The sequence below is a fragment of the Sapajus apella genome, unplaced genomic scaffold (genome assembly GCF_009761245.1).
Source record: "Sapajus apella isolate SASKATOON/1434 unplaced genomic scaffold, GSC_monkey_1.0 scaffold49, whole genome shotgun sequence".
NCBI classification, from domain to species: Eukaryota; Metazoa; Chordata; class Mammalia; order Primates; family Cebidae; genus Sapajus; species Sapajus apella.
Window position 1 is genome coordinate 2,185,582 of NW_022436989.1, and position 16,831 is coordinate 2,202,412.

General features: G+C 38.1%; 1 protein-coding gene across 4 annotated transcripts in view; it reads right to left on the bottom strand.

The window, feature by feature from the left end:
- Positions 1 to 16,831, bottom strand: part of CNST (consortin, connexin sorting protein) — a 91,919-nt gene that overhangs the window by 59,741 nt on the left and 15,347 nt on the right. For 3 of the 4 annotated variants that reach the window (XM_032242189.1, XM_032242191.1, XM_032242188.1), the window contains one exon: positions 3,851 to 4,277. The exons of the other annotated variant lie outside the window; for it this stretch is intronic. In XM_032242189.1, the coding sequence (XP_032098080.1) occupies positions 3,851 to 4,226 (376 nt within the window). In that variant the 5' untranslated portion in view covers positions 4,227 to 4,277. The remainder of the gene's footprint in view (positions 1 to 3,850; positions 4,278 to 16,831) is intronic. 4 annotated transcript variants of the gene reach the window in all.

A 16,831-nucleotide genomic window follows, 5' to 3' on the forward strand; every position in this document is an offset into this window, starting at 1 on the left:
TTTTTTTTGAGACAGCATCTCAGTCTCTCAGGTTGGGGTGCGACAGTGCGATCACACAGCTCACTGTAGCTGTGACCTCCTGGGCTCAAGTGATCCTCCCACCTCAGCCTCCCAAGTAGCTAGGACTACAGGTACATGCCACCATGCCCAGCTAATTTATTTTACTTTCTGTAGAGATGAGGTCTCCCTATGTAACACAGCTTGAAATCCTGCTTAGTTAACCCTATCAAGGGGATTAAATTCTCTTAATGAAAAAAAAAAAAAAAGTTCATTATATAATGACAACTGAACTCCCCTGGGGCTAAGTTCAAGGTTTAAGCCATTGACACAAATTCTGCCTCCAGCAAACCCATAAACAGTGCCAAGTCTCCTAATGACACGACCATTAGGAGAGACATGACTATTAGTGACAAGCCTCCTGCTCTATCACTTTTTTCCAGTACTAGCCTTTGGACTGTAGTAATTGAAAAGTTACTACAAATTAAACTAGGTAAGGAAGAGAGAATCAATTTACTTCATTTTACATTTTCAAAAAAGTGTTACAATAACACCTGTAAAAAAAAAACACATTTCTAGTTTACAACTGAATATCATGTTTTATATGTCATTTCACATTTGAGAAGCTATTTAATTATTAGAAAAGTACTCGTCTGAAAAATCTGAAACTTCATTTACTTAGGATCTGAGACTGTAACTGAAAAAAGTACAGTAAACACATCCTTGTCTAAACTCCTATGCATAAACTCTTTGCATTACTTTTGACATGGAGGATAGAAGCAAGATGAGAAACATATTTAGGGGCTTCTGCAGTGCTCCAACTGAAGGTGATGGTGAACTATGGCAGTGAGGACAGAGAGAACGAGACCAGAGAGATCACAGGGAGACACAATCACTTAGACCTGGTGACTGGCTACGTACTGAGAGAGGACAGGCAGGATCGAGTTCTCAGGGTGGGGTCCCAGCAACTCAACTCTGAGGGACGCTTTCCAGGCAATACTAAAGCTTCTTCACATTCTAGGTCCCTTCCACATCTAGAAAGGATTCTTTCCACACCCAAAATAATCCTATTCAGTTTAAACTTCCTTGGCTTACTCAAGCATATCCTTTCTTTAAATTTACCAAAATTTAAAAGACAAACAACAAGGTATCCCTAAAATGTAGAAACTCTATAGATACACTAGAGGAGACTCACCAAATTTTATTCCAACTCTACTACGAAATCTAAGAAACTCACAGCTTAAAAAGGAATTTCATAAATTTATGCAGATGAACATCATCATATGCAGATGAAAACAATGAAGTAGAGACTGCTTCAGTCTCACCAAGTGACCTCGATTCGTAAGATCTGAACTTGGGTTTTATAACTCCTGATTCTGTTTTCTTACTTTGTTTTTTTTTTTTTGAGACAAGGTCTGGCTCTATCACCTAGACTGGAGTGCAGTGGCAGGATCGTGGCTCACTGCAACCTCCGCCTCCCAGGCCCAAGCCATTCTCTGAGCTTCCCAAGTAGCTGGGACTACAGGTACCTGCCACCAGGCCGAGCTGATTTTTGTATTTTTTTAGAGACAGGGCTTCACCATGTTGGCCAGGCTGGTCACAAACTCCTGAGTACAAGTGATCCACCCATGTTGGCCTCCCAAAGTCCTGGGATTACAGGTGTGAGCCACCATGCCTGGCTTTTGTCACTCTCTTAAACTCACTTTATGTAAGATATAGAAAATAATGTTTAAAGTAAGCTGTAAAAAAATAGTCCTTAGATTTTATAAATTATATGTTTCAAATGCATTAGGGGATAGTGATTCGACACATACCTTCTCACAGTATTACAAATATTAAACAACTTTTCATTATAAGCTGGGCCCAGTGGCGTGCAGCTGTAGTCCCAGGTACTCCAGAAGCTGAGATAAAAGGATCACTTGGGCCCAAGGGTTTGAGACTAACCTGGGCAAGGTAGCATGATCCTCTCTCTATAATAAAAATGACAATAATATAATCACACCTAAGGAAAGTGGAATAAAGCCACAGAAGGGAGGAGTAAAAGGACTCACAATCTTGAATCTATGACTGACTCACAGATATGCAACCAAGTATCAGTTCTTAAAGATATCACAAGACGCCTGTAATCCCAACACTTTGGGAGTCCTAGGCAGGAGGATTGCTTAAAGCCAGGAATTCAAGCCTGGGCAACAGTGCAAGATCCTTTATCTACAAAAAGAAAAAGAAAAGAAAAATTAGTCAGGCATGGTGGCACATGCCTGTTGTTCCAGCTACTCCAGAGGCTGAGGTGGGAGAATCGCTTGTGCCTGGGAGGTCAAGGCTGCAGTGAGTCATGGTGACACCACTGCACTTCAGCCAGGGTGACAGAGCGAAATCCTGTCTCGAAAATAAAATCACAAAATCAGATTGAGAGGCCTGGTGAATCTGCTCTTGAATGACAGTTATAAAAGAAATTGATTTATATATACATGTAAATATCCTCTGCTTATTAGATCTTTTAAGAAATACTTGTTAAATATCACTTGTTAAAAATTATTTTAAGTCTACTAAGAAAGATACAGGGACATGAAAAGCCAAATTATGACCAGAAAGCCAGATTATGAATTATATTAAAAAGTTTTCAAATTACCTTATTGAATAAATAAGGATTAATTTGTAGAAACTGAAGAGTTTTATATTTTACTTCAAATTTTAAAAATATAAATTAAAAAGATATAGACAGGCATATTTCTAATTAACCAAAGAAGTGGAAGAGAACAGAAGATGAAGAGACATTCCACTTAGTTCACTAGAGTCTGATGTAAAATCTGTTGGCTTGTACTACACCAAGGAATCCCATCTAGGGCACCAAAACTTTCTAGTCCCACGTGTTTCTGATCAAAAATAACCAGAGGCTGCCTCTTGCCAAGAGGGCCCTGTGATTCAGGGCAAAAATTCCATAGCTCTAAACTTTAACTGCCAAACTTCATACCAAATGAGAAATACTCTGAATTACTTTTTCGCCAAAGTGATACAGATAATTAGAACCAGATGTCTTATTCAATACTACATATTAAATTGTATATTAATACATGTTCATGTATTTTATTTTCCTGCTGAATGAGATAGAAAGGTCTATAAAGAGGTCACACTAGCATCTAAACTCACAGGTTAGAGATCAAAGCCACAGGAATGACAGAAGGAAATTTTTATTTCTTTTTGTCATTGGTAGAAAATGGTCTAATTTATAATGGAAGGAGACTGCATATATTTAAAGTACCTAATGTGAAAACATGTACAAAGGATGTCAATTTCAGCACTGTTTTTTGTTTGTTTTGTTTTTGAGATAAAATCTCACTCTGTAGCACAGGCTGGAGTACAGTGACATGATCTCAGCTTACCACAACCTCCACCTCCCGGGTTCAAGTGATTTTCCTGCCTCAGTCTCCAGGGTACCTGCCACTGCACCCAGCTAATTTTTTGTATTTTTAGAGACAGGGTTTCACCATGTTGGCCAGGCTGGTATTAAACTCCTGACCTCAGGTGATCCACCTGCCTCGGCCTCCCAAAGTGGAGTATTTCAGGCATGAGCTACTGTATCCGGCCTCAGCACTGTTTATGATAGTAAAAGAGTGGGAAGGGCCATAAGGAAGTAATTAAATAAATTACGTTACACCCATACAGTGGAACACCGTGGAGACGTATCACAAGCATGGAAGACCACACAGTTGGATCTACTTGTGCCATTGTGGAATTGGCACCAGAATATATTAAGAAAAGCAGCAAGATGTAGGACAGTAAACACAGTATGGGATGGGAAGGAGGTTTATTTTTAATTAATTAAAGAATAGGATAAATGCTATTTTAAATATACCTGGTGGTATCTTCTTAGCAGCCCCTTTTTTGCTTCTTGCACTTCTTTTTCCAGGTATTTTTTTGTCCTTTCCCAAGAAGGCCTGTTCATCTCTGGAGCCCTCACAAAGAGTGTTTTCTGAGTCCTCACCTGCAGCCACCTCACAGCTCAATGCACAGCTTTCATTGTTGTTGAGACTGTCCTGCTCAGACGCTTCGGGTTTGCCCATTGCACTGTCACTGCTGGTCAGATGCTCACGCCTATCCCCATCAAGCTGATTTTCATTTTCATCTGATGCAGGCAGGCATGTCATACTCCCTTCCATGCTGTCACCAGGATGACATCCATCTTGTGGTTCTATTTGCAGGTTATATGTAGGAGTATCGCTGTCATCCATTAGCGCATCCTTTGCTGAACCATTTAAAGTTACATTAAATACCTTCCATGTCTACAATGACAAAAAGAAAAAAGCTACTTCATTTTCTAACCTTTGCAGATTCTCAGTTATCTTAGATTTTCCCCTTCTCTTAGGTTGTTTCACTTTAAATAGGGAAGAGAAGGAAATGATTCAAGTTCATTCCCTTTCACCATGTGCAACCCAACCCCAAAGTCAGCTAGTTCTCATTTTCTTTTTTTGTACGTATTAAAATTTATTTTCTATGTATACCCAAATTTTCAAGTATTAGATTTACTTATAAATTCACCAGTGTTATCGTACAATTGGCTGAACAGTTGCAATACAGTTATTGTAGCTTTTCATATTCAATTTGAATGATTACAAAAGTTTATTTTCTGTATCTAATCAGAATTAAATATTTTAGATACAATCTTACACTTTATTAGATAATAAAATATAATTGAATATCTGCTTAGGTCATTTCACTTTAAATAGGGAAGAGAAGGAAATGGTTTAAGTTATGTGCAACCCAACCCCAAACCCAGCTAGTTCTCATTTGAATACTACAGTTGTGAACCCTGGCTCCTCATGATCATCACCTGAGGAGGCGGCCCAAATTCTATTCTAGACCACTAAATCAGAATCTCTGAGGATGGAACCTAGGCACTGATATTTTTTAAGTTCTGTAGGTGAGTCCAATGTGCATCAGGTTGGGACTGCTGCCTTAATGAAATGACTAAATAGATTATGTGCTGAAATTAGTCACTTATTTAACAAAAGCATCTCTGGATACTTACCAGACAACTGAAACCTAGTTGTATAAGTTCTTCTCCAGCTAAACAGCAGCAATATTTGGAAATGAAAATGTTTAAAGATTTTTTTTTTTTTTTTTTTTTTTGAGACAGATTCTCACTCTGTTGCCCAGGCTGGAGTGCAGTGGCACAATCTCGGCTTACTGCAACCTCTGCCACCCAGGTTCAAGTGATTCTCCTACCTCAGCCTCCCGAGTAGCTGGGATTACAGGCGCCTGCCACTGTGCCTGGCTGATTTTTGTAGTTTTTAGTAGAGATGGGGTTTCACCATCTTGGCCAGGATGGTATTGAACCCCTGAACTTGTGATCCACCCACCTCAGTCTCCCAAAGTGCTGGAATTACAGGCATGAGCCACCACGCCCTACCAAGATTTAAAAAAAATAAACTAGGAAAAAGTATGTGAGGGAAAGTTTGGGTAGAATATATTTATACTACCATTATATCTTTTATTTCTTAAGAATAAGCCCTGGAAGGTACCTTAGAATTGTCATAAAAATCCTTTTGAACACTTACAAAATTAAAAAAAAAAAAGAAAAGAAAAAAGAAAGGGCCAAGGTTAACTCTAGGCTACTCTTAGTGTAGAATCAGAAAAAAAAAAATCTAAATCTGCTTAAAGGATACTGCTAATATTTTTAAAATTTACAAAACAGACTGCAAACCCTTTATCAGTCATATTTTATCTCCTCTGTTATCTAAAAGTTTATTACATTTTAAGAAAAATGATAGGTATAAAATAAATATTCCAGTAATTCTGGAAAAAAAAAAAACCTCAGCGAGAGGACTTCTAAAGACTCTTCAACTTTACAGGTAGAAATTAATCTTTAGAAATATGTATATAAAGTACAGTCTTTAAAAACATGAAAAGTATAAAACAAAATATTAACCCTGTAGCATCATATATTTTCAAAATATTTTGCCATTGGAATATTTTACTTAAAGATAAAAGTATTGTCTGGCAAATATTAAAGTATCTAAACCTGGCTGGTATTATTTTCCTTAAAACCTCACTACATATCTCTACTGGTCTGTGAAACTGGTAACATCCTCAGCTATTTTCCAGTTTATGTAATTAAGAGGTATTCTACATGTATTTGCAATTGAAAGAATAAGGTTTTACTTTTACCTTCAAGAGACATGGAGGTCACATGCCAAGGGGTATGGTGGAACCAGAAAGCATTATCTAGAGAGCCCAAAACAGTAATAATCACCTCTTGCTGGGGCTCTTTCATGCAACAGAAACTATGCCAGGGACCAGGTACAGTGGCTCACACCTATCATTCCAACACTTTGGGAGGCCAAGTTTGGAGGATAATTTGAGCCCCAAAGTTTGAGACCAGCCTGAGCAACACAGTGAGACCCCGAGTCTCTCTATATAAATTTTTAAAAATTAGCCAGATGTGGTAATGCGCACCTGTAGTCCCAGCTACTCAGGAGGCTGAGGTGGCAGGATCAATTGAGCTCAGGAGGTAGAGGGTGCAGCAAGCTATGATCACACCACTGCACTCCAGCCTGAACGACAGAGCCAGACCCTGTCTCAAAAAAAAAAAAAAAAAAACAGAAACTGTGCCAGAAACTTCATACCTTATACTTTATCTCTAGTACTCAAAGCAGCCTACATCACGGGTACTGACGGGGTTTTAGATGAAAAATCTGAAACTCAAAGAGGCAAAATAACTTAGGATCATATTCCTGGAAAGGCGTAGAACTGGATCTAGAACTAGTTCCTCCTACATTGGACCCCATGTGGTACAACATCATGGGTAAGAGTGCAGGCAGACCTGGGTTCAAGTTTGGCCCTGCCATTTAACAAGCTGTTTTTGCAACTTCAGTAAAGTTACTTAGCATCCACAAGCCTCATTTTTCTAACCTGTAAAACCGAAGAATTGTAATACCTACCTCAAGGAGTCATTTTTGAAGCTTAGACACTGCTGGCAAAGCACTTTGTGGAGTATTTGGCCCATAGTAAATGTTCAATAAAAGTTATTACTTCCCCAATCTCACAGGTTGATATAAAGCACTGATAGGTTTATTCAATTGAGTCCTTAGGCTTACTGGAGGTTCAGTAACAGCTTTTCCAGACATCCCAGAAATGATCAGGTTCTTAATGACAGACTAACACTAACCAGCAGCATTTGAGAAAGCTGAAGTATTAATTTACGATAGGAATATCTCATTCAGTTCCTGAAATGTTTAAATGTCCATTCTCAGTACTCTGCTTCAGAAGACTAAGAAACTTAGAAATTAGTCGTTAAGGCTTCATGGTGTGGCTGGTCTTGGTGGCTCATGCCAGTTATTCCAGCACTTTGGGAGACTGAAGCTGGAGGACTGCCTGGGGCCAGGAGTTCAAGACCAGCCTGGGTAACAGAGCAAGACCCTGTCACTTTAAGAAAAACTAAAAACCAAAAATCGAAAGATTCTTTGGTAAGTATAAAGCTGCAGCTAGTATTTACAGCTTTGTTGACTGTCTGGTGCCAAGCCCTGACTTAAACTATTTAGACTAACACTCCAATTCTTGCAATTACCCTAGCAGATAGGTAATTTTAGTCCCATTTTACTGATAGGAAGCCAAGACTCCTATCTCGTCAAGTCCCTCAGCTAGTAAGTTTAGAAATGGAATTTAGACCAGTTATAATCCTGATGCCATCCTCTTATTAATCATTCCACTCTATGGATAATAGGGAGAGAATCACTTGAAGAATATTTCACACCAGCTATGGCATGCGCCAGTTAGGGATCTGCCCTACAGCAGAGGGCACATCTCTAATGACCAGTAAGTTCAGGTTCCTGGAAGTGCTTCTCTCTTTCCCTAGAAAGTACTGGACCCACACATTCCATCATTTCCTAAATAGCTCAACTTCTGTTGGAAACTTTCTTAAGCAGGTGGGTGCTGGGAAGATACACTATTTAACTAAGGGAGCTATTACCAGTCAAGTACTATCCCTTCCTTTGGGCCTTAAGACACTTTGTCTCTTGTGATGACATAATTTAACTCATAAGCTAATTTTATAAACAATTTTCTAACAGTGACTTTCATGCTCTTTCCAAGGTGTGAATATGCTATAATTTAAGAAATAAGATACCTGGCTAGGCACGGTGGCTCACGCCTATAATCCCAACACTCTGGGATGGGAGGCAGGTGGATCGCTTGAGGGTCAGGAGTTTGAGACCAGCCTGATCAACATGGTGAAACTCCATTTCTACTAAAAACACAAAAATTAGCCAGGCGTGATGGCACATGCCTGTTGTCCCAGCTACTAAGGAGGCTGAGTCAGGAGAATCGCTTGAACCTGGGGGGGGGTGGAGGTTGCAGTGAGCTGAAATTGCACCACTGCATGCCAGCCTGGGTGACAGAGCAAGACTTTGTTTCCCAGAAAAAAAAAAAAAAGATAAAGAAAAAAGAAAGGGAAGGTGGGGAGGGAGGGAGGGAAGGATCCTATAAATGCATCAAGATCTGGCTCAAAAGTCACTTACCCTGGTTGGCCTTCCCTGCATTCTCTATCGCAAAGACCCAGACATAATGTACAACAGCACTGCTGTCATTCATAGTCCTTCCCAAATATTACTCTGCATTGTGTATTTCTGCATATATGTCATAATAGACTTAAGCCATTTGAATACTCATAACCCAGGCATAGATAATTTTCATTCTTTGCAATGTTTAGCCCTGGGTCTTGTACTTACTAGATTCAGGAAAGAGTAAGGAAACAATTTTCTACTGTTTCTCTCTGAAAGAGAGAAAGTCAGATCCTATCTGCATCCCTGCCCCTACTCTGAGAGGCAAAGGGACCTATGCACAACATTTGGCTGCTGTCTGCACTCCTAAGACATTTCAACATAAAAACCTTAATTTAAGCAATAGGATAAACTTCCTAATGGGATTACTTATCAGCATAGTCTTACTGCTTTTGGAAACAGTTATAAGTTAAATGTTTATTTCTGTCGCTTTTTCTTCCTCTTTCTTCTCCCTTAATGCTACAGGAATACCATTTGAACATGCTGATCTTCTGGTATACCTAGTATCTCACTACAAAGCACCTGGTGAGAGAAAAGTCACAAGGAGAAACAAGCCCAATTAATACACAGTATTTAAAAATATATGCTAATAGTGCATGGGACCTGTGGGTTATTAGCATAGTTGAGACTGCATTGAAACTTATTTGCTATATCTAAACAGTAAAGCTATTTTGTAGTAATCCCTATGTCTATACAAATCCTCACAAAATAAACAGTGACATGCTATGATCACTGCTAAAGCACTGATTGTGGCATATTTCATCTTTTAAAAGCACAACAGTGAGTGCTGCCCAAGATTCCAGACTCTTGTGACAAAAAAGCATTCCAAACATGTATACTGTATAAAAATCATTTGATGCATTGACTCGCTATAGCTTAAGAATTTCAAGCAAACATATTAAAGTGAGGCATATACAAAACATGAGAACCCCAAAACATTGAGGAAGAAACATTAAATTAAAGAATAATCTAAAGCAACAGGCTAAGAAAAAAAAATTCCATTTTACCAAAAGCATATTCAAATTCTGGAGAGAATTTGACTTAATTTTTCATGCATCTTATCTGATGAGATTAAATATTCGGTGTTACTAATATTTTTTTTTTTTTTTTTTGAGACGGAGTTTCGCTCTTGTTGCCCAGGCTGGAGTGCAATGGCGCAATCTCGGCTCACCGCAACCTCCGCCTCCTGGGTTCAGGCAATTCTCCTGCCTCAGCCTCCTGAGTAGCTGGGATTACAGGCACGCGCCACCATGCCCAGCTAATTTTTTGTATTTTTAGTAGAGACGGGGTTTCACCATGTTGACCAGGATGGTCTCGATCTCTTGACCTCGTGATCCACCCGCCTCGGCCTCCCAGAGTGCTGGGATTACAGGCGTGAGCCACCGCGCCCGGCGTTACTAACATTTTTAAAAATAATTTATGGGAGGCCAGGTGCAGCAGCTCATGCCTGTAATCCCAGCACTTTGGGAGGCCGAGGTGGGTGGATCAAGAGGTCAAGAGAGCGAGACCATCCTGGCCAACATGGTAAAACCCCATCTCTACTAAAAAAAAAAAAAAAAAAAAAAAAATACAAAAATTAGCTGGGCATGGTGGCACATGACTGTAGTCCCAGCTACTTGAGAGGATGAGGCAGGAGAATCACTTGAACTGGGGAGGGTGAGGTTGCAGTGAGCCAAGATCACGCCACTGCACTCCAGTCTGTTGATGGAAATAAGAATTTATGGAAATACATAATGAAATACATTTAATTGAAATGCTTTAAGAAGACTATGGGTGCCATTTTTCTGTATTTCATACAGATCAGATAAATACTATACTTTTATTTTTGAAGTCAAGATCCTTCTGAAGAATGAAGATTCAAGCCCAAATTTAAATTAGATTTATAGTCAAACAAACATTTAGAGGAATACAGTCACCAAACCAATAAGGTAGTTCATTAACACCAAGTTCAAATTTGTTTATTCATAGCCAATTCAGAGTTGAGGAAGAAAGTGACCACATCCATGTTATTCTGTGTATCATGGACATTACATACCACTTTACATTTATTTTTACCACTTTACTCATTCACTTACATCTCATTGCTAAATCTACAGTTTTCTTCTCTGATTAACACTCTTTGTTTAAACAAATGTACCTTAGGCAATATTCAGTACACCAGCAATCAAAAGTATGCCTCAGAGGGATGACTGTCAAAAACTTTGTGACACACAATAAAAAATTCATTTTTCACTGAGATCCTGAACACACAAAATATATACATCTATGCAACTAAAACTTAACACATGTGAAACACTCCGATATGTTCTTTATTCCATTCAATACTATTTCATATATTTTTAAAATGCTGGTCAGGATCCACTAAGTTGATTTCATATCCCACTGACAAGTGGTGACCACAGCAGCCTGCCATAAAGCAGTTTCTAGGAATTAATAGTATCTCAGCCTGAGGACCCCCAAGTGAGGACCACAGAAGGTAGCAACTATCTCCAAACTGTTTTCTGAAAATGATGCAGAACATTTGAAATTTACATACAAACTTTACTTAAAATGTCGTCCTCATAATTTCAATATAATAATGTTTGCTAGGCCAGACATGGTGGTTCATCTGTAACTCCAGCACTTTGAGAGGCCGAGGCGCGTGGATAGTTTGAGCTCGGTTGTTCAAGACCAGCCTGGGCAACACAGTGAGACCCCTGCTTTTCCACTAAAAATAAAAATTAGTCAAGTGTGATGGTGCATGCCTAAAGTCCCTGCTACTCGGCTGAAGCAAAAAGATTGCTTGACCCTGGGTTATAGCAAGCTATGATCTCACCACTGCACTCTAACCTGGGCAACAGAGCAAGACTGTGTCTGAAAATAATAATAATGCTTGCTAATCTATATTATTCCTCTCACCATAAAATGTAGCTAAACTACAACCCTTGATTCAGGGTTCCTTAGCTGACATCTTCAACTGTCAGCTCAATTCTATACCTATGCTATTCAAAATGGTAGCCACTAAGCGCACGTGGCTATTGACTACCTGAAATATGAACACACTGAGAGACTGAACTTCACATTTTTTAAAATGTTCATGAATTTAAATGTTTAAATGGACATTAATTCAGTTACTGAAAAACTTAAGCATGTTTGGAATAACTTGGGCATGTGCATGTTTTTTACCTGTACATTTTATGAAATTGAAATGTAGTTCAAGCATTTCCAGTTAAAATTGTGTCCAAATTAAGATGTGCTAGGTTTATAAAATACATACCATATTTTAATGATTTAGAATAAAATGAATATAAAATGTATTACTAATTCTACATATTGATTACATGTTGAAATAATATTTTAGATACACTGAATAAACCATTACTAAAATTAATTTCTCCCTTTAAAAAGCTTTTTTTAATGTGGTTACTAGACAACAAAATTATACAAATGTGTCACATATTTCTACTGGACAATGCTGCTGTCAATGACATTGCCTTGATACTGTCAGAGTAGCCAAACATGGCTCATGGTGAATCACTCCATGCTGGATTCTTTCTTGCTAATACAAGTTATGCTATAGGCATTTCCTGGTTATAGATATCATTACTATAGTTAAACAAATTCAAATACTGAAAGGCAGTAGATACTATTTAAAATTAATTTTTACCTCCTTATGTCCCATATTCAGAATGTAAATCACTGAATCATGCTGTTCCTTTTTTTGTACTTCCCCATATTCAAAATATCCCTGGCATTTCATAAAAGTTAAATAGTACTGTAATTAAAACTAGTAAAACAGCCTTCCAGTAATCATTCTAAATACTTATATTTCTACATAATAGTACAGTAAAAAGTAAATCACATTGTTTTAATATTTATTTAATAAGAATAAAAAATATAATTTCATAAAGATTTGATTCTTCATTTAGGAAAAAGGCCACCAAAGACAAAATTTATGTTATAAGGTAGGCAAGAAGGAGAAAAATGTGACAAAGCTGCAAGATATAAGAACAACAAAAACAAATGTGAAGTTAATGATTCTGAAGAAAAAAAAATCAAATAACAGATTTTTAGTTATGAAGAGAAAGCCCTGTTAAAAATATGAAGAAATTAACTGAAACTATGTGACTCATATTCCCAAAAAAAACCTTGGGGCAGATAAAGTGAATGAAAGGAAGCATAATCTGTTTCATATTCCTCAATCCCGCCTTTCATAATGGGGCTTAGTTCAAGATAGCTTATAAATTTATAGGGCTTTTGAGTTCAAAATCTATTGCATAAATGGGAATGACAGGTCAAAAGCCTCACTGTGAGTACACCAAGCAGTGTGGAGTCATCTCTCTTCTCTTTCCCTGTCTTAAACACAGATATATGCAAGTTTTACTTAAAGAAACAAGAGAAACACATGCAAATTGTGCTATTTGGTTTTAAATACCTCTTTGCTGTAAAAATGTACTGCAATCATACTTTTAAGCCACAACCAAGAGAATCTAAGACTTGAAAATACTTTGGAACTATAGCCACCTCTTTTAAAACAAAAATCATGTTTACTGCCTGTATCTACTATACATCCTCATGGAAACTGTCTTACACTTTACTCATTAAATAGATACCTAAAACTGCACATTGTTTTAAAACGTCAATTCTTGAAAATATAATGGCAAAAGCAAATAATTAATTAGAACTTTCCTTTAAGATGCCTGACAAAATAGCTTGCATTATCTGAATAAAATGCTGATTATTAGCCAGGCACAGTGGTGTGCCTGTAGTGTCAGCTACTCAGGAGGCTGAGGTGCGAATCTTGCTTCCACTTGGGAGTTTGCGACCAGCCTGGGCAACATGGCAAGACCATCTCTCTAACAGTGATTGAAGATCTACTAAGTATCAGTGTTTTAAGTTTGTTACATATATATAATTTAATCCTCATAAGTCCTATAAAGTAGTTCTAAAATTATTTCCATTTTTTACAGAAGTAAACAGCAATAGAAAGATTAAACACATAGGCCTAGGTCACACTGCTTTTATGTGGCAAAGTCAGGATTCAATTTACAATCTGATTCCAAAGCCTGTATCCCTAACCACTAAAATCATTTTTATATTACTTTTAAAAACCAGCTATTTTCAGGCGTATATGTAGGAAATACCAAATTGCTACTTTAAGGAGATAACAAAATGAACAATTTCCAATATCTTGAGATGTTTTTCAAATATGTAAAACTTAGAAAAATAAGTTACACAGCAAATAAATAAAATGCACCAATAAGACTCCATTTGTAGCATTCATTAAATGTTATGAGTTCATTTCTTCAGGTTTATACATCAGGCTATATAACCACCCCATTAGAAATTATCATAAGATATCTGACAAACATTCATCTTTGTACATTTAGAAAAATTTTTACCAGGCAAGCCACAGGTACTTACTGAACCAACACACTAAAGAAGAGGGACTAACATGCAAGAGTCTCCCAACTTTGGTGGTGTACTTATGATAAGATATTTATTTATCTATTTATAGGTTATTTATATATCTCAGATATAGCTAAGATATATGACATACATAAGATATAGCTTGCATATATATCATATATATAAAATGTTATATATTTGATATATCTTTGATGTAGACATCTTTTATATATTAACTATATATCTTATTTATATATCTCAGATACAGTTAATGTAGATGAGGAACATATAAGGTATAACTTGTTTTTTTTTGTTGTTTTTTTATACATTCATATTACATGGTTTATTTTTTGAAAAATTACTTAAAAGCTTTTTTCCCTAAACAACGTAAATCCTCTTGTATAATAAGGTATAACTTGTATATGTATCTTATCTATAGAAACACATATCAAAGCTATATATCAGAGAAAATAATAAAAGATATATATCTAATATATAAGCAAACATACATATAAAAGATATATATGTATCTTTGATATAGATATCTTTGCTTATTATAAGCACACTATCAATAATATATATCATATAGAGAGATATATAGATATATAAATAATATATATATTATTCCCCTCCCCCCACCGAGACATGGTCTCACTTTATCCCCCAGGCTGGAGTGCGGTGGCAAGGTCATAGCTCACTGCAGCCCTGAACTCCTGAGCTCAAGCAACCCTCCCACCTTAGCCTCCCAAATAACTGGGACTACAGGTGTTTGCCATCACGTCCAGCTAATTTTTTAATTTTTTGTAGAGACAAGAGTCTCACTATGTTGCCCAGGCTGGTCTCAAACTCCTGGCTTCATGTAATCCTCCTGTCTCAGCCTCCCAAACTGTTAGGATTACAGGCGTGAGCCACCGTGCCCAGCCTAGGCAAAGAAACTGATCACGCATATACCCACTGTAGGTATATCTGTTCACAAATCATACGTGCATATGCTGTATGCATATATATGTATATATTCATTTTATTTATTTTTTTTTGAGGGAGAGCTCACTCTTACCCAGGCTGCAGTGACACGATCTTCGCTCACTGCAACCTCCACCTCCTGGTTCAAGTGATTCTCCTGCCTCAGCCACCCGAGTAGCTGGGATTACAGGCGTGCACCCCCACATCTGGCTAATTTTTGTATTTTAAACCCTGCCTCTACTAGGCATGGTTTTGCCATGTTGTCCAGGCTGATCTTGAACTCTTGACCTCAAGTGGTCTGCCCACCTCGGCCTCCCAGAGTAGTGGGATTACAGGCATGAGCCACCGCCCAGCCCCGTAATTTTAAACATATGCAAAAACAAACATTAAGAAAGGATGTAAGAGTTCTACTTCTGGCAAGGGCAGACTGGCTCATTTCAGACAAAACCCTCCTGCTGATAACTAGAAAAGCTGGCAGAAAGCTTCAGTTTAGAAGCCGAAAAAGCTGAGTGTTGAGTAGGCTCACAGAGCTGGGGGGAAAAAGCAGAGTTCAAGGTCTTCCAAGAAGAGGGACCACAGGCCTTCTGGTGGGACCTAAAAGTGATACTCCCCAGAAGAAAGGGCAAGCCTGAAATAGATCAGTGCTCACAAGAACTAAGGCCCAGCAGAATCAATCACCTCATGTCTGGCTGAATTAACGTGATCTGCTCTAACCTGGTTGCCTGCCAGAAACTAAAGTCAATCCTCTCTGCAAGAAAAATCCAACAAAGGCTCAAATTATTTCCACAGGTTTTCATCTATAATGTCCAGTATATAATCCAAAACAACCAAGCACACAAGAGATTAAATTTTGATATAAAAAAGAAATCGGGGGGAAAAAACAGCAGAAATAGATTCATAGGAGATCCATATATTGGAGGCGGGAGAGTGTGGTATGTTGGAAGCAAGGAGTTGGGAAACATAGAGAAGGTTTAAAATAGCCAGTGTGGGAAAGTGGAACAGGAACTGACCTGGCAACTGTGGAAGCCTGTAGGGCTGCTGGGGAAGGTCCACTGAAATGAGTCCCACTACATGTTCAGCCTCCATGCTACTGGGTTTCACACACCGTCTCGAATCAATCTCATCATGCAAATAAACCACAATCTAGCTAAAATAATCCTATACCTTAATCTTCTACTTGAGTACAAAGTATCACTAAGATTGACACTGACGCTGGAATTATTTTCATATAATGGAAAGACCAGGTTTCTTCAGTCTATCTCAACACCAATTTTCATTTGTATGCCTCCTTTATTCTTCACATCGCTGCCAATCTTCTTCCCACTTCTTTATGTGGACATCTAAAGGCAGTTTTTTTTTTTTTTTTTTGAGATGGAGTCTTGCTCTGTCGCTAGGCTGGAGTGCTCTGGAGCAATCTTGGTTTACTGCAACCTCCACCTCCCGGGTTCAAGCGATCCTCCTGCCTCAGCCTCCCGAGTAGCTGGGATAACAGGTCCACCACGCCCGGCTAATTTTTGCATTTTTAGTAGAGATGGCTTTTCACCATGTTGACCAGGACGGTCTCTATCTCTTAACCTCATGATCTGCCTGCCCCAGCCTCCCAAAGTGTTGGGATTAAGGCATGAGGTTTTTAAAACTCTGGTTTATTCCATTTAAAGATAATAAATTCTTATGATGTTGACTTATGTAAGCTAATTTGAAATCTCATACTATTTCTTAGCAATTTAGGATTATCCTCACATAGACACATGACTAAATTCTTACACCTATACAGGAAAGCCAACGTACGTGGCTGGGCATGGTGGCTCATGCCTGTCATCTCAGCACTTTGGGAGGATCGCTTGAGGCCAGGGGTTTGAGACCAGTCTGGGTCTTAACGTGAGACCCCATCTCTACAGGCAATTTAAAAAATTAGCTGAGCATGGTGG